Source organism: Aulonocara stuartgranti (assembly GCF_965226115.1).
Source record: "Aulonocara stuartgranti genome assembly, chromosome: 9".
Taxonomy (NCBI): Eukaryota; Metazoa; Chordata; class Actinopteri; order Cichliformes; family Cichlidae; genus Aulonocara; species Aulonocara stuartgranti.
The window spans coordinates 14853426-14874410 of record NC_138960.1 but is presented as its reverse complement, the minus strand read 5'-3'; the positions used below and the strand labels follow the sequence as shown (position 1 = coordinate 14874410).

Sequence of the window (20985 nt, the reverse complement as noted above, 5' to 3'; positions counted from 1 at the left end):
GTGTAAAAGTCCAAGTCAAGTCACAAGTCTTAGAACATTTTTTCAAGTCAAGTCTAAAGTCGTAAAATTAATGACTCGAGTCTGACTCGAGTCCAAGTCATGTGACTCGAGTCCACACCTCTGGACCACAGCCATCGGGGAATACTGTTTCCATGATGATTGTGGATGAACATGACCCTAAACACTGCTTAGGTAGGTGGAAAGTGTCAAAATAACATTCACTTTGTTGGCAGGACTCAAATTCCCAGCAGAACATTTCCTGAGGCATCGCACTGCCTCTGCCAAAAAATGACTCATTGGCCTGCAATCTGCCAAAAACATGTCAAACATATGCCTTATGAATACTATCACATCATTTTGACCCAGAAAGAATATTCCTATTACAAGGTAGAAACTTACGCTTATGGTGACAAGTTAAAACAAGATCTAAGGACCTTTAACTACACTCTTGTATAACTGTTTGACTGTCTGGACAAGTTACACAAACATCAATCTAAATATACACTCACTGGACATTTTATTAAGTACAACTTGCCAGTAATTTGCTAATACTTGCTTTTTCATGGTTTAGATTCAACAACTTGCTGGAAACATGCTTCAGAGACTTTAGCCCTTATTGACAAGATAGCATCACAGCAGCTGCAGCTTTCTAGGCTGCTGTGATGTGAATCTCCTGTTCCACCACATACCAGAGTTGCTCTAATGGACTGAGGTCTGGTGCATGTGGAGGTCACTGGGTAGAGTGAACTCATTGTCATGTTCAAGAAACCAGCTTGAGATGATCTGACATTTGTGACATGGTGTGTTACGTCTGTCATAAACATAACATTTTCATCCAGATAACTGCTGCCCACTGGATATTTTCCCTTCTTTGGATCATTTTCTGTAAGCACTAGAGATGGTTATGTGATAAAATCCCATCACATGAGCAGTTTCTGAAATACTCACGCTAACTATCATGCCACATTCAAAGTCACTTAAATCACCTTTCTTTATTGATCTGATGCTTGGTTTGAACTTCAGCAGGTTGTCTTGGCTGTGTCCACATGCCCAAATGCACCGAGCTGCTGCCACGTGATTGGCTGATTGGATATTTGCGTGTTCCTGGCTGGTTAGTTCATTTCCAGCTCATATATCTGCTTTATTTGTCATGCAGCAATGAGGAACCAGGCCTTACCTGGCCATGAATCTGCTTCTTACTTATCGTCCAATTATTTTAGAGCCTTTGAATGTCATTCCTAAACAGGTAATGGAATATTTATTACAATCCCCTTGAATGAAAGGTGAAAGTCTGCACTTCAGTCATTCAGTCACATCTCCACTGTGCACATACTCAGGGACCTGACTGTCTCTGTGTGTGCTCACTTTCGCCCCCTGGTGTCAGGCTAGCAGAGCCTTTCTCTAAAACCACGTGACTTCGGGGAAAAGGAGCGCCTTCATAGACTGAGCCGCAGAACTAAAGAGGAGAAGACAGTCAGTCCGCAGGCACCGCGGAGGAAACACGACCGAGGTAAACGAAACTTAAATCAACTTCCTTAATTTAACACCTTAGCGTCTATATTTGATTTTTTATAAATATAACATGCGGCGGTGGGAGGATGTTTGCAGCTGCTTTGTTGTTTCCAGACCAGACTCCATTTAAAAAAGACCTAAATTTAGAAAGTTTTTGTCTGTCTTTCTTTTCTTTTCTTTTTTAATGTGTGTCGACTCTGTTTAAAGACCCGGCTTGAACACGAGGCTTGAACTTGGCTTTTTACGCGAAAGCAAATCGACGTTTATTCATATTTTTACACATTTCTTATGTCTAATATTGGATGTTTTTGATGTGCCCAGAGTGAAGCTGTGCTATTATTAAAAAATGTGAGGCGGGGTGGGTGTAAGAGGGCATGTCGGGGCAGTTGATCGTAGTTGTTTGTGTTGATGTTTTGCCGCTGACCCTGAAACTTTGCGGTGTTTTCAGCATTTTTAAAGAAGCAGCGATGGCAGCTGGGAGAATGCGCTCCACTCGCAGACTGCGCTCCTGGATCGTCGAGCAGGTGTGTGTGGCTGTGTATGTGTGTGTGTGCATGAGTGTGAGAGGGAGGCAGGGAGAGGGTAAGGACAAATGAAAGAGTGGGGTGGGGGGGAAGGGAAACGGGAAGAGAAAAAGGGTGATTGAGAGGTCACTAACAAACATATATTCATAACTATGGGGCTGAAAATGACACCAGCAAAAGTTTAACTTTTCTCTTGTTAGAAAATCAGCTGCAATTGCATAATCTGCTTAAGCAAATTGTAGGTCAGCTGTGGAAAAATGCACTTTTCTGTTTCTACTATCATATAAATGTGTTATAGGTGCTTATTGCTACTTTTTATTTTTACAAAACAGTTTAAACCCTTGAAAATGAACTAAAGTCATAAACTGAATATCAGGAAATAGCTGATTTTGACTTTAGGCCACAAAATTCTGTGTATAGTGTAGAAGTGATATCAGCTGAAGTTGAGCTCAGCTGCACTTTCATCAAGTTTATATTTTTTTAGATTAGTTGGTTAAGAAATAAACAGATATTGCTCCAATTATGTGAATGTGTTCTGCTTTTTCTTGTTTTCTGACATATATAAGTGAAATCAGTGCAAGTGCAAACTTCACTGTTTTTTCTACAAAGACATGCAGAAGAGGTGGCTGGTTAGCAGCCCTGATTTATGTCTGCAGTTATTCAGCTTTAGGTGAAATTCAGGAAAACTATAAGCTTCTCTAACGTCGCTGTGTTTTTTGGTTTGTTTCAGGTCAGCAGTGGGAAATATCCGGGGCTGGTGTGGGATGACGAGGCCAAAACCATGTTCCGCATCCCCTGGAAGCACGCGGGGAAACAGGACTTCCGCAAAGACGAAGACGCCGCGATCTTCAAGGTAGCTCTTGAAATTCTCAAGATTTGCTTTAAATGCCACAAATCTTGTGTGCTTTAAATCTCTGAGATCGCCATCGCTGTCCTCCCCAGGCGTGGGCAGAGTTCAAGGGGAAGCTGACAGACGGGGGCCAGGACAACCCGGCCGCTTGGAAGACCCGTCTGCGCTGCGCCCTCAACAAGAGTCCTGAGTTTAAGGAGGTGATGGACCGAGCCCAGCTGGACATCTCAGAACCGTACAAGGTGTACCGCCTGGTCCCCATCAGCGAGCAAGGTGAGGCTTGACGTACCTACTCAGCATGCTCTGGCTAGGTCGTAGTACGACTTAGTTATACCTCAGCAGCAAAGCATTTGACTTACCTCAGACCTGATAACCTCGATGACAAAATCAGTCTCGTGGTCACACGAAGGTGGTTAAGTCAACCCAAAACTTCCCAGTGGGTCACATGAGGGCACAGGAGGCAGGACAGACATGTGACAGCAATTACAAAAACATACATGTGAAGACCAGGCGAGGCCCGAATGTGCAGTGTAAAGATGCTGAATTCAAATCAAATCAAATCAAATCACTTTTTATTGTCACATCACATGTGCAGGCACACTGGCACAGCACATGCGAGTGAAATTCTTGTGTGTGAGCCCCACAAGCAACAGAGATGTGCAAACACAACAACACAAACGAGCAAAATACAAGAATGGCCAACCTGAAACTAATAAATATATGTACAATATATAATAGTGTATGCATTTCTGGATGTGTATACTAAATATTTTCCTACGTGTGTGTGTGTGTGTGTGTGTGTGTATACACATTTTTACAAATTAAATAGTAAAAAAATAAAATAATAATAATAATAATAATAATAAAATATATAAAATATACAGAGTTGAATATGTGCAAAACAAGTGGCATTTATATACAGTGTGGAGTGCATAATGTTGAAGTTCCAGTAGTGAAGCTGAGGTGTCTATGACGTGTTCAGCAGTCTGATGGCCTGATGGAAAAAGCTGTCTCTCAGTCTGCTGGTACGGGACCGGATGCTGCAGAACCTCCTTCCTGATGGAAGCAGTCTGAACAGTTTATGGCTGGGGTGACTGGAGTCCTTGATGATCCTCCCCGCTTTCCTCAGGCACCGCTTCCTGTAGATGTCTTGGAGGGAGGGAAGCTCACCTCCAATTATCCGTTCAGAGCACCGCACTACTCGCTGGAGAGCTTTGCAGTTGTAGGCGGTGCTGTTGCCATACCAGGTGGTGATGCATCCAGTGAGGATGCTCTCAATGGCACAGCGATAGAAGGTCCTGAGGATGCGGGGGCTCATGCCGAATCTTTTCAGTCTCCTGAGAAAGAAGAGGCGCTGCTGCGCCTTCTTCACTGTTTTGTTTGTGTGTACTGACCACGTAAGATCCTCAGCCAGGTGTACGCCAAGGAAACGGAAGCTGCTCACTCTCTCCACAGCAGCGCCGTTGATGGTGATGGGGGTGTGTACTTCTCTGCACCTCCGGAAGTCCACTATCAACTCCTTTGTCTTTGCGACGTTGAGGGTGAGATGGTTGTCTTGACACCAGTGGGTCAGGGCGCTGACCTCCTCCCTGTAAGCCGTCTCATCACCATTGGTGATAAGACCCACCACTGTAGTGTCGTCCGCAAACTTCACAATGATGTTGGAGCTGTTAGTGGCTGTGCAGTCGTAGGTGTAGAGTGAGTACAGGAGAGGGCTCAGTACACACCCCTGTGGAGCACCAGTGTTCAGTGTGATGGGGGATGAGGTGATGCTGCCCAGTCTGACCACCTGGCGTCTGTCAGACAGGAAGCTAAGGATCCAGCTGCAGAGGGAGCTGCTCAGTCCTAATAATGTAATAATTCAATAATGTAACCATGATATCTTCTGCCAGGGTAGAAATGGGACGTTTTTCTGTAAGAGCTCTGATAGTTGGTGTTCCCACTTCACTGGCTCAGATGTCTTCCATCTCAAGACATCTGTATTTCATTCAAAATAACTGCTGTTTAAGATTTATTAGCTCACAGTCTAACACGAGCAGCCCGGTTTCACTCCTGATGGCAGAACAATGCAGGCACACCAGCGCACAAGGACCCTTTGTGGCGGGAATTCAAAGCAGCACCATAAATTATACCCCTGCCTTGTTTTACGAAACCAAGGACAAAGTACAATATTTAAAAACTCTCAGTAGGTTTAAGACAATACAGCCCGAAAGCAATGAAGCAGGCTGGGAGTGTGCGTGAGAGAAAGAGTGTAGTGTTAAAAAGTCTTGTATATGTGCTTTAAAAGGTTAGTAAGACTGGAAAAGCTGGCAAAAATGTTGAATGTCAAAGTTCTTGGTATCCCTGCTCGATGATGAAGAATAGATCTAAACTACTCCTAAATCAATGTGAAGGTTTGGTGAAGGTATTTCTGTAGAGCATGTAAGATAGTTTTATAGTTTTTTCAGAATTGTTGAAAATTTTATACAAGATCAGCTAGCATGCAGCTTAGGCTCCTTGATTTAGTATAAACCTTGTGTATTTGATATAATCTCTGAGCCATCAGAGTCTTAAGAGTCTTAAGACTACAGACTCTCTACCTACACACAGGAAGTGGTGACCCTTTTTCGGAGAATTGTTAGGTCACTAAGTGGTGGGCGCCGGTATGCATTGTTCTCTTATCTGGAGCAGGTGTGGTTTGCAGCATATGTTAGCATGGCACTGTGGCCCGGTAATGTTGGAGTCCCACAAATAAGAAGGTTGCAGTGAGATTGCAGATATGCAGATATGCAATCTCACTGCTTTGAAGTATCTGCAACCACTTGAGTCAGTGGGTGATGAAGTCAGTCTGCAATCAGTTTACAACTGAATGGGGTCAAGTTGGCATTTACACACAATATCTGTGTTATTGTGTGCAATTATTTCCTCTCTTGCAAAGAGTCATGTAACAAATAATTTGCCCTCATTGGTCCAGACTGACTCGGTCTGATTGCAGCACGTCTGTCTGTGTTTATACATTAAGACGGTGATCGCATGGAAAACCAGCTGTTCCACAGTGATTGCAGTCAGTTGGACTGTTTGTTTGGAGACAGGTTGCCTCCCACCAGGTGATCTGTGTAATCGCCTTGTTATCACAGTTATTAAAATCCCAGAGGTTAAGGTTATTGGAACCTCTGGTGAGCAGATGCCAGATGCAAAAAAATTCAGTGCAATCGCCTGGCAACCACCGATTTTTCCCAGCCACGATGTTCCTGTCCTATTTTCATTTAATGTAACTGAGCCAAAAAGACGTGACCCACCCTTATAAGAATGCACATCCAGGGTTAAACACAAAGTTAGCACGATGAGCCTCAACTCCTGCTACATAGTACCAGCCTGTGATGATCGTGGCAGGTAAACTGATATTTCAGTTGTAATGTAGGGCAGACCTGCACTCACTCACACAGTCACATGGTCAGCTTCCATCTGCCAGGTTGGATTTTTATCTCAAGATAATGAGCAACAGTCTTTGCGTCACTTTAACAGCCAAAAAATAAACTGACTTAATCCTGACCTCTCTGAGTCAGACTGGTGAACTCATTTAAAGCAGGTAGTTTGGGAATACTTGTAGCTCCTCGGGGTTCGTATTTAGTCATGATGGGGGTTAACCTACAAACCCATTCTGTTTGCAATACACTTTCACAACAGTCTGTTGCATTTAACGCAACAGTGGATGTTTGCCTGGCTGCCACTTAAAACTGTTCCAGTTATTGATTCAGAAGCAAAAACAGTTCACGTGCTTTGCCACGCCTGTGCATGCTCATTAAAGTGTAGGGTGAGATGAGCAACTGCAGGCCGGCGATGTCTCAAAATGCAGCAGCTCTTTTTCTGAGAAACAGAAACCTCAGGAAGCACATGACGACTGCGTCTGTCTCTTCAGGCTGCAGGCGCACAGATCCAGCGCGTTGATTGGTTGGTTACATCTCAGAGATCGTGTGAAGATTAAGGAAAGATGAACTAAAACTAGTTTCCTCTCACTTTTTGTAAATGCAGTTAGTCAGTTTCTTCTGCTCTTAATGTGGAGGAGCTTTGTAGCTTTTATTCTGAAAGCTACAGTTACTAACAGCTCTGCCATCAATTCTGCTTTTACAAAGACTTATTCTTTTCAGCTTTTCTTTATCATCATAACACCTCATAAATACTGGATTAAACTATTACTATTATACATGAACCGGTCAGAATATTAGGAACACCCAGAAGCCCACCATCACTAACTACAAACTCCATAATTAACGTGAACGAACTGAAAAATTGGATCTAAAAGTTTCCCACGGCTGATGGTAACGTGTTTACAGTTTTGCCCGACTGTTAGCAGGGCTGGCATCGCCGCTGCTGAAAGCTGATGCCGGGTTTATAGCTTAATAGCTCCTCTGTTTGAGAGAGTTGAATATTTAATCTGTCAGCAGGACGTCACAGACCATCAGAAATACTCTAAGTTTATCAGCGGCAGCCAGCGAACTTAATGTTAAATGTGCTGCAAAAACAGCCTTTCGTTTTCAGCTGGTTTTAGTTGCTCGTCCCTGCAAGACTTTTTTAAACTAGCAGAAAAAAATTAATATAATATAATTTTAAATGTCAGAATGAGTGACACCGAAGCAAACCTAAGCAAGAACTGAAGGAAGGGTAATCAAATGTATGTATATAGGTTTTCTTTGTTGTTGTGGTCGACATTGTTCTCCATTTTTAAAGGTTTGATTCACTAAAATAATTAGAATAACCTTTATTTACATCAGAGAAATGATTGTACACATATGACATATAAACGTGGTTTTAATCGGAGTGTTTATCTGCTGTGGGTGCTGGCCACAGTAGATGAACAGTAGATGAGAAAATGGAGGTTTAGCTGCGTTAGGTGTTGCAGAGTAAATGTTGCACAATGTACCTGCAGAAACTGGTGAACTTTCTTCTCTATTAGCGCACGGTTAGTCTGATCACCACTTCCACCTTTTCTGCAGCGTTAAGCCCTCTCGCTGTTTATTTCTCTCACACCTTTTTTTTTAAGTGGCTTTTGGACCCGCTGACTCTTGACCTATTTTCTGCTGCTTTGCCTGTCTAATGTCATAAAAGTGCCAAACAAATATGTTAAATGTAGGCCGAAGGGTATTTAAAGCTCTGCCGTGCCCTCTGCTCTCGTTGTGTTGCAGATGTTTGTCTGTTTCCAGGGAGAAATACCTGGATTCTAGTCTGGATTTATGACCATCTTTTCTTCTGATAATCTCCTGCACTTTGGTCTTTGCGTGAACTTTATCTGTTTTTAAGTTACTTTTTTTCAACTTTTCTTTACTTTAGATTTTATTTTAATCACTGGAAAGTCTTAAAAAGTAAACAAGACATGCAACACAATCAGTCACATGTTAAAACAGAGAAACAGACATTATTAAACACATTTTAATAAAAGCCTATAAATCAGAGACATGACAGAGATGGATGGAGAAGGAAAATACTTAGAAAGAAGTTCCTCTTTTAATCATTGCGTGTAGTTCTGCTGTGTCTTATCGTTTCTTTAAAAAAATGATAAATATATTTTAAAACATCTGCTTTTGATTTTAAGCCAAAAAAAATTATCAGTAACTTTCTTTCCAGATGTCTGACTTCTTTTATACAATTCATACTTGACCTTAAAGTTATTAGTTATATATTTTAACTGTTTAAACATGTCCTCTGCTGCTTAACCAGGTTCAGATTAGTTATTTTTACTTTCTTTAACCTTCATTTAATCAGCAAGTTAAAGCACTTTGAATTTACATCTGTTTTGTAAGATTGCTCCGGGTCAGGATAAGGTGCGTTAACTTCGCGTATTTCATTTTGATAGCAGGAGAAACTAGAGCATCGCTGTCAGAAACATGCAAATTCCACACAGTATCCGGCCACCGCGCTGCTAAATACTGATTCGGTTACTGCTATCAGGGCTGCTGCTCACAGATGTTTTCGATAAATGGTCAGTTTGTCAGGCGATAAACTGGTTGGTCCCTGAGATTTACAAAAAGAGACATGAGCAGCTGGGGCTCAGCAGGCACAGTGGGTATCTCTGTTATTTGGGAGGTCTGCAATTATGGGTCCTCCAGGCTGCATGTCAAAGTCATCTGGGGTGATACACTCACACTTGATTCCTGAATTAGGCTTCAGTGGGCAATCTACGCGTAACCTGATGCACACTTTGATAGGAATGTAACCACGTGTCGGGTCGATGCAGCGAAGGATTAAGAGGCGTCTGAGGCATCAAAAAAAGCACTTGTGTGAAACGATGTAGTAGAAAGTTCTTCAGGCAGAACGGCACCAATCAATATACTGCACAGTCCTCAGGAAATATGTGAGATTTCCAAAATAAAAGCCCCCAGTTATTTATAGAGATTTATCATCATGCTTTAGGGCTGAGGTGTCAAACTCCAGCCCTCGAGAGCTACTGTCCTGCAGCTTTTAGATGCATCCTTACTGCAACACAGCTGAATCAATTGGTTGGATTACCTCTTCAGCCAACAAGTTTGGCAAAGGCCTGATAACAAGCCATTCGTTTGATTCTGGTGTGTCGGAACAAGGATGTGTCTGAAAGCTGCAGGACAGTAGCTCTCGAGGGCTGGAGTTGGAGACCCCTGCTGTAGGGTGCCAACCACATGTGGCAGCGCTCTCATATAAAGTGTCAATCACAGCCTTGCAGGATTTAGGCTAAATAACATTTTATGTTAAATGTGCATCCTGGCATTTAAGGAGGTGTACATTTTTTCTTCATTTTCATCTACAGAGCTACTAAAATAAGGCTTCTCCCTGTATTGGCTCTTCCTGCAGCCTGTTGTAGCCACAGTTATGTACATTATGCTCATGCATGCAATGACCGGAGCCAGTGATTCATAACTTAAGAGTAATCATTTGATCATTACACTTTTTCGCTTATAAAATCTCTAAATATTCACTTCACGGCACTAGGACCAGTGGAAAAACAAAGCCCGACATTTGGGAAGCTCAAACCATCGAACGCTTCCCCATCAATTAAGGTGGCACTCTGGTGAGATAGCATGGGGAAGTACTGACAAAAACACATTTAACTGATTTAAATGTCAGTAAATCCATCTGTTCTGTATCTTTTCTTCATTTTCTCAGCATGAGACTTTGTAAAACTAATTTCGTGGTGCGCTTAAAGGGCTGCAGAAGACCAGTGCGACTCACTTTGCATTATTGTCGTATTTTAAAGCTGCTATAAAAATAAACTGTCTGTGCATCACCATTCAGAGGTCAAAGTACAAACATGACGGAGCCTGACGGAGTTTATCTTTGGCTATTATTTTGGTAATTACATGGAAAATAGAATAAACATCTGCAGAGCTGTTTGTGTGCTAGTTCTAGTGAGGACATTTAATCAAAGACTTTTTATTTTGCCAAATGAGTCAAATTCTCGTGGAAGCAATGGGGCCGAAGAGCACTAAAACGACTCAAAAGTAAAAACAGCCGGTTGTTTTCAGCTGCTTCACGAGTGTTTCCTCTGTGTGCGTTTAGGTGTGGTGGTGCCTGAAAAGAAGAGCAGAGAAAAAGCCTCCAGGAGGTCGAAAAGGAGGAGAAGCGATTCAGACAGCGACGCCGCCAGTGATGACAAACAGATAAAGAGGGAAGAAGCCACGTCTCAGCTGGTGGGTTTATAGGATGTGGGGCGTATGCCGAGTCATTTTAGCCTCAATGTTTGCTCCGAGATAGGAGAGCATCTGATAGCATCTCGAAGCCCTGCAGTATCAAACGCTGTTTGCCATTTCTGTGTAGTTTGAATTATAGATGTTGGTGTAATGACTCCTTCCTGCCTGCTGGAGCTCAGCTAATCTGAGCATCTGAGAGGCAAATTAACAGTGACTTAAAAGCTGCGCAGCATAAACAACATAATTGAAGTGAACCGAACTGAAGTTCATAAATACTGATTACATTTTTTTTTTGTCTGATTCTCAGTATGTCGAGGAAAGCACGGTCCAGACGGAGGAGCCCACTCAGTGCCCCACCTTCATTCAGACGGACTGTGAGTTTAACTGTCTTTGTAATCTGATTACTTCTGATTACTTCTAATTACTTCTTCGTAATCGGGATTTTTTCATATGTATAGAGTTAGCGATGCGAGGAGTATCCTATGATTTCCCCTCACATTTGTTCTCTTTTCCATCTAAAAAGATCTAAAAGATCCATTTGAATCGTGATCTCTGGCTTCCTCAAATGTAAACAATGAGTTCATTCTCCATTTCACACAGTTGAAGGCTTCGTCTGTAGCCCACACAAATAGTATCTCAGAAACTTGTTTACACCACTGGAAAAAAGGTATTTTTTTGTCATTCGTAAATCAAAATTTTAGGTTATTGAGTCCACTCAATAACCTAAAATTTAGATTTTCGAATTTCAAGTTCTTTCCTCAGTTTCAAGTAATTTCATCAGTAGTTTGAGAGACATAACAACGTGAAACTTTGACTTACGAACGACAGAAATTGGTTTAAAGTTTTTTTTCACTGGTGGAAATAAGTTTCCATATTTCACACGTTAAGAAAACTTTGCTTTGAGTTTGACGGAGGATCTAAAAGTTAAGCCAAAGGGACAAATTTCCTTTCTGTCTGAGTCCGTGTTTTCCTGTGATCCTGTGAGGCTGCAGTCACAGTCTTTGCTTTGTAAAAATCATATTTGCACTTCGAGGACGAGCAGGTCTGTCGCTGCCTCTGAAATCAGGTCATGTCCGAGGAGAAATCTAATCGCTGACCTTGGGTCGGGCGATTTTATTTATACGCCACATGTAGCACGTATACAGGTGTCAGTGTGCTTAAAACTAAAAACATAAAATCCTGTGTAGGTCTGCTGTTCCTTAACCCTCTCAGGCTCAGATGAACTCTTTTGTTGCTAAGTCCTGCAGTGGTACTTCTGAGTAAAAAAACCTCATAAAATATGTGCGTGGGGTAATCAGGTTGTTAGTTTGTAACTGTTGCAAATCGGCAACGCCTGCCTCGAGAGGGTTAAGGCAGTAAAAACTAAACAAACTTTACAAAGAAGTAACATACAAGCCTACACACGCACATTGTGAAGCAAATGGATTACTGCAGTGTAACCTTGTGTTCTTATTTCATCATGTGTTTACATTTCAACTAACAAATCAAACTCACAGGCGACCAAAAGAAGCCGCTGATGTAACTGTTTTATGTCCCTTCAGCGGTCGATGAGATCAGGTTGGACGTGCGGATTGAGGAGAGTGTGACCGCTCCCGTAGGAGGTAATAAAGCATTTACAGCTGAGCAGGCTGTGATATGCTGGGTTCAGAGTCATGAACCCAGTCACGACCTGCTGTGAAAGCACTGAGTGTTGTTGGCTCGAGAAGATAACGACTCCTCTGTCTCCATCTCTACAGCCCAGGACTCCTTCAGTGTGGCAGTTTACTATTTAGGACAGCAGGTGCTCAAACGTCAGATTCAGGGCACCGATGTGCGGATAATGTACCTGCCCTCCTCGCCTATTCCCCCCACGCCACTCGTCCTGAAAGCCAGGTTCCCACGCATCCCGCTACCCGAGCCGCCCTCCACGTTGCCGGCCGGTCCGGAGCTGCAGGCCCTCTTCACCCTGCTCCCCTTCATGGAGAAAGGGGTGGTGCTGACCTCCACTCCGCAGGGAGTTTACGGCAAGAGGTTCTGCCAGGGGCGGGTCTTCTGGACGGGGCCGCACACGACCATGCCGGACCTGCACAAGATGGAGAGGAACACAGAGCCGGTGCTCCTTTTCAATAAAGAAATCTTCAAGCAACGTAAGTCAGAAATGAGCGTGTTGATATTTGTTAACAGCCCTGCCAGATGCTGCAGAACAAATTATCACACAGATGTTATCACAGCAAGAGCTTGAATGTCTGCGCAGTGAAGCTAATATGTACTCTGCAGGAAAAAAGGACTCACCAGGACTTTAATCAAAATCTGTCTTTAGAATTAGTGTTTATTAACTGAAGTATCACAGACTCATTGCCATCACTGTTTTATGAACTAAGTGTGTTTTTGCCACCAAAACATGGTTTGGCGCCAGTCTGCAGCTGTGATTGGATAATTGACGGGACATCCAGGATCATTTTGCTCTAATGCACTGCTGACATGGTTAGCTCACGATCGATAATAACACTGCTATCAAATTGCCTTATTTCGTGTTATTGGATAAAACCGTTGCCTGGTGCTTGTCTGGGCAGCAGTCTAACCAGAGATGCCCGCGTCCAGCTCTCCTTTGAGGAAATGCAGAAGCCTTTCAAACACAGCAGATGCACATAATCTCTGCAGCATGTCATCCTCCCAATTGGACACATGCCATACCCAGCAGCAGCTTTAGTCTGACTCCAGGAGAACACCGTTTACGTGTCTCCAACACACTTTGTTCTTAAACTAAGGGTGTTCAGGATCTTTTATTTTGAAAAGCTGCTAATTCAGTTCTGTGTTTGACTTGTCGCGTTCCTTACCTGCTCTGTGCAGCTTGACCTGACTACAGGAAAAAAATAAAAACATTTAAAAATAGTGCAGTTTTCAGCAACGTGAAGTGGAGAGCTGCTCCTGAACGGTGTTACAGGCTGGTACGTCACTGGGAATACGCGTCTCCCAAATAACTCAGATGAAGCCAGCTCGTAGCGATAGGTGCGGGTAGGAATGCAGGTCGAGCAGTAAATAAGCTGCTTTCCCTTCATTCTCAGCTCTTTCTTTACCGTAGCAGGCAATCAATCCTCCCACACTTGGAAACACAATACGCATGTTCATTATACATCTGGCAGCGCTGTTTAAGACTGAAAAATCAATGTTAAGTGCATGTTATTTTTTAATTTTAGAGAGTTTTCATGATAATAAGGTCCAATCTTCAAAAAACTTTAGTCTTTGGTTGAAATTGTCCAACTGGAATTTTGATTTTAAATGTCATGAGCAAAGATTCAGTGTAGGGCTGTTTTTTGCCCTGAGCTGATAACTTACATGAAGCGCTAATAAACGCCCGCCCCTTCCCTCCTCAATCATCAGAGTTGGACTACTTCCGTACAAATGGCGGCGAGCCTCCCCAGTGTGGCTTCACCCTGTGTTTTGGAGAAGAGCTGAGTGACTCAGAGGACCCTTTCCAAAAGCTGATCATTGTTCAGGTAAACCACACACACTCAGCAGTATGTTTTTTCTGTGGTGGGGATTTTCCAGGGAATTTCAGGTAAACCACACACTGGATTATTGAAAACTGTAACTAGAGAAAAGTTTCCTTTCTTTGTCCTTTAATTGTCACCAGTATTCATTTTTCTACATGAGATTCTTTTAAATCACCCTTCAGGTGCTGGGATTGTTACTCACATGTGATTTTAGTGACACCTAACTTATTTATTCTTCTGTAACAACTTGTGCTTAACTGGTGCCCTCTTCCCTGCTCTCCTTTTTGTGATTCGTTAAAGTGGACTTGCACACTCCTCATCCAAAAGCTCAGGGTTCACACTGCTCTGAATGCCCCATTTTTGGCTCTTTGTGATGTCAGACAGGGGCTAGCCCTCATAACTGGTTATATCAGGCATAGAAACCCCCCCCCCCCCCACATGCTGTTCAAACCTTCTGCTTGTGAGGGGAAGCCAATCAGCTGAAATGGAAGCGTTAAAAACAGTTTTAAAATTAATTTTTAGGGACCTTTAAATGTGGAGAAATCCGCAGCTCCAATACAGGAGATCTGAGTAACTAACAAAAACTACCTTCACTACTCTCTCCTCTACAGATTACTTTACGATGGGAACAACGGCAGGTCCAGAACGCTCAGTCCGTCTGATTTCAGTAAATGGTAAAAACTGCCTTTACTGCTCTTTCCTCTGCAGATCACTCTACCGTGGGAAGAACAGCAGGTACAGAACGCTCAGTCCATCTTTGAATCCATCACCATCCTGCAGTCTCTGGCCAGCCAGTCCCCGCTGGGAGAAATAACCCTGAACCTCGTCACGGTGCCTTCGCCAACCAACTAGAGCATCGGCTGCGGGACTTTCTAAGCACTTTGATGGGTGGCATTTGAAAAATAAGACACATTTCCCCCTTATTATAAATCCGACAGCTAGAAGGATTTTTTTCTTTTATTATTCTAATTAAGACAGATTATAATAAGACAACAAAACAGGAACCTGCAGTTATTTTCTGTGGTAATTGTTTGTTTTTTTTTCATATTGCCCAAACACGTTGCACAGAAACGGATGCATAGCATTTAAGAGAAATAGGAAATCAAATGGTGAACTAATATAAAGGGGACCTATTCTGCTTTTCCTTATTTTTTGCCACAGTGGTCAAAACCCATATGAAAAAAGTTTGACAAACTCAGGTTCAAACAAGAGTAGATTTACCCAATACTGTCATATTACACACATAGTTTTGACCGTTAGCACAGAAACAGCCCTAACTGCAAACAGGAACCTGCAGCTCCTGTTTCCAGTGAGGGCTGTTTAAGAGGGGCAGCCAATCAGAAAAAAAGCTGGCTTGAAGAGGGAGGAGCATTTGGATAAGAGGGTGGAGTGACTAAAACCGTAGCACAGACTTGTGCCTCACAACAGGCTGTATTCTTTATCAGACAATAGCATCAACAATGCTAAAAATGCTAAGAGAACAAAAGATCGCGTTTACAGGAGAAACTTTCCATTCAGACTAAAATACTTTTTGTCTCAGGCTGTTTTTATGCTTTCAGGTGGCGTAAAGCTGAGAATTTTAACACGGGGATTGACTCCCTTTTGTAACCAGCAGCCTCAAGTGGCCATTAAAGGAACTGCACCTTTTGACGATGCTGCAAGACGTCCTGTAAAACAAATAGGACTTATTTTGAACTGTGAATCATGCAAAGCTCCCGGAGTAAAAACAGAGTTGGAAATAAGCATTAATAGGTCCCCTTTAATATCAGTTTTGGGGTGCACCTTCTTTTTCATTTTAGATATTAGTTAGTGTACTGGTAACACTACATGTAAGCCAACACTTGGAAGCTTTTTATATTCATCGTGCATCTCAGAATGTGATGTAAGCAGCATGCCGATCAGAGCTGAGCAATCATCTTCCTGTAAATTCCTCTCATTAACTATTGGGTCATTTTAGATATTATAAGTCTATTGTTTTGGTTAGGGATTGGGGGTGGAGCCATTTAGTACTGTAGACGCTGCTTAAGTTGTGTTGATGAAAATTGTTCACACCACAGGACTAGATAGAAGTTTCACTGTACAATCAAAGGGGAAAAAAGCATCATAATAGCCTGCAGTAGTTCAGTAGACTATTTTGTAAAGCACCTTTATCTTTACTATATTGCCGTCAAGTCTTTTCAGATCCAGTGCAGATGTGTCCTTTATACCATTAGGGTTTTGTAGTTAAAAACATTTTTTACAAATGTGTCTTAAATGGTCATCTTTTAATAGACAAAAACTGAAACTGGAGATGAGAAAGGAGGAGCGTGTCACCCTGGAGCAGGTCAGTCAGGAATATCACATTCAGCGCATTTATTTTTTAACCATTTACAGTGAGAAACTTTCCCGATTTACAGGACTGTGCGCTGTTAGACAGCTGCACCGTTGTATTCATTTTAAATGCCTGTTAACAGTTAAACTTTCAGCTTTTCTTTGGGGGTTTGTGAAGGACGAACAAAACACACATTTCAATACAAAAGTTCTGCAGTGAACACAGGGAGGAGAAGCTCTGAATATTTGGCTTATTGAGAGTGTAAGGCAGCCTCAGTTTGACACGTTGTAAGGCAGGTTTCCCAAACTTGCAACACATTGTTCCTCTTTCCTGAAGTTAAAATGATTTAGAAGAAATTTCCTCTAGACTCATGTTATTTTTGTAGCACCTGCTGCAGAAGCTTGGCAGGTATTTGCTGAACAGCAAATAACAAGAACAGCTGCAAAAACACGCTTTAATTGAGGATTTAAGGTAACAACACAGAATAAAGACACTAAACAGTATAAACTTTGACAGGGAGTTTATTTGAATGGTCAACTGTTATATTTGTAATGTCACAACTCTATTTAACCAGTTCTTGTGCCCACACGAGGCATTGAAGTCATAACAAACACATCTGCACGGTGTTAAAGGGTGGATGTACCCCCCTCCCCGCCCCCATTTTATTTTTAATATATTACTTTAAGTCTTCCCAAAGTCAAAACCACAAACTTGAGAGTTCCTTTTAAATCAAACCTAATGAAAAACAAATATTTTGAGCTTCATCTAGCTTGGTATTTACTGCAGGATTTTAGTATTGTAAGGCATTTTTGTCCTTTTGTCCATCCTGTTTCATGTATAGTTTGCTGGAATCATACTAATGCATAAACTAAGGGAAAGAGGGGGAACATATCTATATGTTGTAGTAGTGTTAGAGGAGGACTTCAAGGTGGAAGTGTCCTTTAAATGAGCAGGGTATTGGGATGGACCACAAGGCACACTCTGGGGTGGGCGGGAAACTAGTGAGATGTAAATATTGTTATTTATGCATATATGTTCTTGTTCACTCGGAAAAAAATAAACGTCTCCTTAAACTCGGTGTCGAGTGTGCGTTGTTCTGTAAAAATCACATTTGTGCAGAAAAAGTGATGCTACTCTTCAGTCTAGATGTTTCCGTTGGCCGGCGAGGCGAGCTCCTCTATCTTGGTGTTAAGTTTCTGATTGGTCCAGTCTTTTGTGATGTCGTCCAGGTGGCTGTCAAAATCCACCAATAGCGTGTGATCACCTGACTCCATCATCTGGCTCGCTATGGCCCGAGTCTCCTCCCACTGTCTCAGCATTATCCTGAACAGGACAGAGGAAAAAAGGAACAGGTGAGTGTAGTTTTCAGACAGAATTCAGGCGCAAAAATAAAAAACAGACGTGCTGCTCAGCTTTCACAGCGTGTCCCACATAAACGTGCAGTTTGCTGGGATATGGTCATTCATGCTCTTACGTGTGTTTGTCTTTGAGTATCCATCTTGAGTCTTTGCGCTCGTACAACACGATGGGAGGAACCCGGTAGTCTGGAGACATCTTACTGCCATCGAGCTGTAAGAAAAAAAAAAATCATCCTGAACTACTTTATTAAACAGACAGCACAGCTAAGCTTAACTTATTTCTGAAAGCCTGCTTACCAGCAATAGAAATATGTCCAGGTTAAACCAGCAGGTAAGAGACAGCCGATAAAACAATTTTACTTCTGTTTTTCTTACCATTAATAAAACTGGATTGTCAAACTGCTCTGCAATCTTATCGGCGACCTTCAGCGCACACGGTGTCGGGCTGCCGAGCAGAAAACATAAAAACATGTTAAACAGAAATTCCTGAGACCACACGCCTCCGCCAAAGCCGCAAAGTTACAGAAGGATGGCATATTTTTCTTGAGAATATCATTTTGATATGTGTGAAGATCCAGTTTATTCATTCCAAAGCTAACTTTACTGCTTGAAAACTGACAAAAGGTAACCCTTTAATCTCTTTTCTGAACAGAGAGGTTTCAGATTTTTTTTAATTTTAACTAAAATGTCTTTTTACATCTTGTTTTAGTTTTTATTTAATAACCTTTTCATGCTGGTTTTCCCATCTAGACAGATGTGCTGAGCTGTAAAGTGTTACTGCATGAGGTACGAAAGGCTAAATGTGCAGCTTTGCCGCATCTCAAAACAAAAAACAGGGTTCAAATGAAAACCTCTTTAGTGACACGAAGCTCTGGAAACCCACTTGTTATCAGACACGCAGGCGTTGGCTTGGTAATATCCCACTATCCTCTGCTGAGTCTGTGAACACCAAACATCCACCTGGAAGGAGGAGAGCACCCACCGCCACTTTTAAACTTCATTTAATGCTGATGCAAGTTATAAATTCTTAATAACTTGGTAGCTTGGTCCAGAATATCTGACTGCAGGGTTTTATGCCTTCACAATAAACAATCACGAGGAGTCTTTAAGGTCTTCTTCGGGATCAGAGCTCCAGACTGTGGTGCTATTAAACAAAATTGTGAGGGCAGAAAAACACCTGTGAGCACCTGTGTAAGGGCCAGCTGGGTGATAGGAGCCAGGGGCAGGTGGGAGTGGAGCAGCGGGACACAGTCAGTCACGCAAACAGCGCCACCTGTCGGGCTGGACGACAACAGCAGGCCATTGATGCTACAGCGCGGAAAGAGGCAGGCGTGCAGGTACATCTTCACGTAAGCGCGACAGGACAGCTCCACCTCACCCATGGTGTCCGCTGCGGGGAGATAAGAGCACAGAAGCACTGAAAACTTGCCTCAGAGGACCGAGGCTAGCGGGAGAAGCACTGATGAGACACATAACAAAGGGCTGCCGTTAATAATGTCGCTGAATTTATCGAAAATCAGAAGGAAAAACGTCCGCAAGTGGCTTGTTGCTCAATGAGCTGCCAACCGGCCACACTGTGAATGAGCATTAGCATCCAAGCTAACCAAGCAGAGAATTTAATTCCGCCTTACCTGAATGGGAATATCAGTAAACACCAAAATCTACAGCTTCAAACTGGAAATATCAAATTAAGCTTTGCACGCAACTGTTGACACGAGCTTTTAAAAAAACAGACCCAATTCACTTGACAGATACATGAAGAGCGTCTGAACGGCAGCTTTTGGTCCCGCCTACACGTCTTAAATGTAATTACCTGATTGGCTAAGAGATAAAGGCTTTGTAATGCGGTTCGAGATAAAAGATGCCAATCATTTCGTCAGGAGTTCAACGTAAACACGACTATGTGTACGCTTTGCGGTAGTGCGCCCTCTACTGAAGAGGATGACCGAGGGGATAAAAAAAATAGGTGTGTGTGTGTAAAGAAAAGTAAAGCTATATCAAGTATAAAATATACATGACTTAATTTGTGTGACTGACTTCTTTTGCACTGACAGAACTGCACCTCTATTTAGTCTAATAAAACTACTTTGTTATTGTAGTTTCATTGCTACAATGACAAAGATTCTGGTTCTGAGAAAACAACAAAACATAAAACAAACCCACTCTGAAAACTCAAATTTGAATTAAATATTTTAAATAAATGTTACATTCATAACCCAGCCTTTCCCTGTCAACGATGGCTTCTTGACAGATGCTCTTCCACTGAGACTATTTGTGATAAGGTTTTATTGAACAGTGGATCAAGTCAAAGGCCAGATGCTGGCTAGTAGCTCTTTAGGAATCACCTTCACTTGTCAAACTGTTTTGAACAAAAATATGAACAAGTTGTGTTTTGCAAATTATGCTGGTAAAGTATCTAAAGATGAATGTAAAATGGGTTCTTTGCCAAACTACCAGTGTCCAAAAAAGAAAAAAAGAAAACATTGCTCAGTATGTGTGTATATTTGTATATTTTCAAGTAACTTTCAAGTGGCTTCAGATTTTCTTATGATTGTATGGCTAGATAAAATGCAAGACAGAACTAGAGAAGTTCTTAGATACAAATTTCAGCATATCTCCCAGAAGTGCAGAGTGTACAAATGTTTGAGTGAGAATCCATTTTCTTCAGTCTCTTATCCAACTAATAGAGTAAGTAAGTAAAACTTTATTTATATAGCACCTTTCAAGATAAAAATCACAAAGTGCTTCACAGAAGCTAAAACCTAAAAATAAAAATCAACCAAAAGCAAGTTTAAAAAGATGGGTTTTTAGCAGTTTTTTTTTTTTTTTTTTTTTAAAGCGACCACTGAGTCCACAGATCTCAGGCTCAAAGGGAGAGAGTTCCACAATCTGGGGGCCACAGTTCCAAAAGCTTTGTCGCCTTTTGTTTTCAGCCTCGTGTGTTGGACAGCAAGCAAGCCCTGGTCACATGACCTCAGGGACCTGCTGGGAATGTATGGATGTAAAAGTTCACTTATATATGTTGGTGCTTGTCCATGCAGAGCCCTGAAAGTCAAGGTCAAAACCTTAAACTGGATTCTGAATTCAACGGGGAGCCAGTGCAGCTGAATCAGCAGGGGTGTGACATGGGAAAACTTGGAGGACTTGGTCAGAAGCTTTGCAGCGGCGTTCTGAACAACTTGTAGACGCTCCAAAGAGGCTTTACATAAACAAGTAAACAAAGAATTACAATAATCCAGACGAGATGAAACAAATGCATGAATGACAATTTCTAATTCGGAGCGCGATACAATGGGACTCAGCTTAGCAATGTTTCTCAA

The 20985-nt window shown here is 42.1% G+C and overlaps 2 protein-coding genes across 2 annotated transcripts; one reads left to right on the top strand and one right to left on the bottom strand.

Annotated features, from left to right (window-relative positions):
* Positions 1 to 1404: 1404 nt before the first annotated feature.
* Positions 1405 to 17385, top strand: irf9 (interferon regulatory factor 9). Its single transcript, XM_082547642.1, has 10 exons — positions 1405 to 1510; positions 1961 to 2036; positions 2767 to 2889; positions 2979 to 3159; positions 10393 to 10523; positions 10831 to 10897; positions 12065 to 12124; positions 12260 to 12649; positions 13884 to 13999; positions 14705 to 17385. The coding sequence occupies exons 2-10, from the start codon at positions 1980 to 1982 to the stop codon at positions 14846 to 14848; spliced, it is 1269 nt and encodes a 422-aa protein (XP_082403768.1). The 5' UTR covers positions 1405 to 1510; positions 1961 to 1979; the 3' UTR covers positions 14849 to 17385.
* emc9 (ER membrane protein complex subunit 9) lies at positions 16811 to 19474 on the bottom strand. Its single transcript, XM_082547643.1, has 6 exons — positions 19297 to 19474; positions 18853 to 19055; positions 18549 to 18625; positions 18041 to 18110; positions 17782 to 17876; positions 16811 to 17630 (listed from the first exon to the last, which is right to left on the bottom strand). Exons 2-6 carry the CDS (start codon positions 19045 to 19047, stop codon positions 17450 to 17452), a joined length of 618 nt encoding a protein of 205 aa, XP_082403769.1. The 5' UTR covers positions 19048 to 19055; positions 19297 to 19474; the 3' UTR covers positions 16811 to 17449.
* Positions 19475 to 20985: the final 1511 nt, after the last annotated feature.

Bases quoted from the DNA above. Each gene is read 5' to 3' on its own strand.
- irf9 (XM_082547642.1), top strand. From the start codon at position 1,980: ATGGCAGCTGGGAGAATGCGCTCCACTCGCAGACTGCGCTCCTGGATC. The intron at 3,160-10,392 runs GTGAGGCTTGAC...GTGTGCGTTTAG, and splicing joins GGTCCCCATCAGCGAGCAAG to GTGTGGTGGTGCCTGAAAAG. The intron at 10,898-12,064 runs GTGAGTTTAACT...ATGTCCCTTCAG, and splicing joins CACCTTCATTCAGACGGACT to CGGTCGATGAGATCAGGTTG.
- emc9 (XM_082547643.1), bottom strand. From the start codon at position 19,047: ATGGGTGAGGTGGAGCTGTCCTGTCGCGCTTACGTGAAGATGTACCTG. The intron at 18,626-18,852 runs GTGCTCACAGGT...TCCTCCTTCCAG, and splicing joins CCCAGCTGGCCCTTACACAG to GTGGATGTTTGGTGTTCACA. The intron at 17,877-18,040 runs GTAAGAAAAACA...TTTTTCTTACAG, and splicing joins ACAATCCAGTTTTATTAATG to CTCGATGGCAGTAAGATGTC.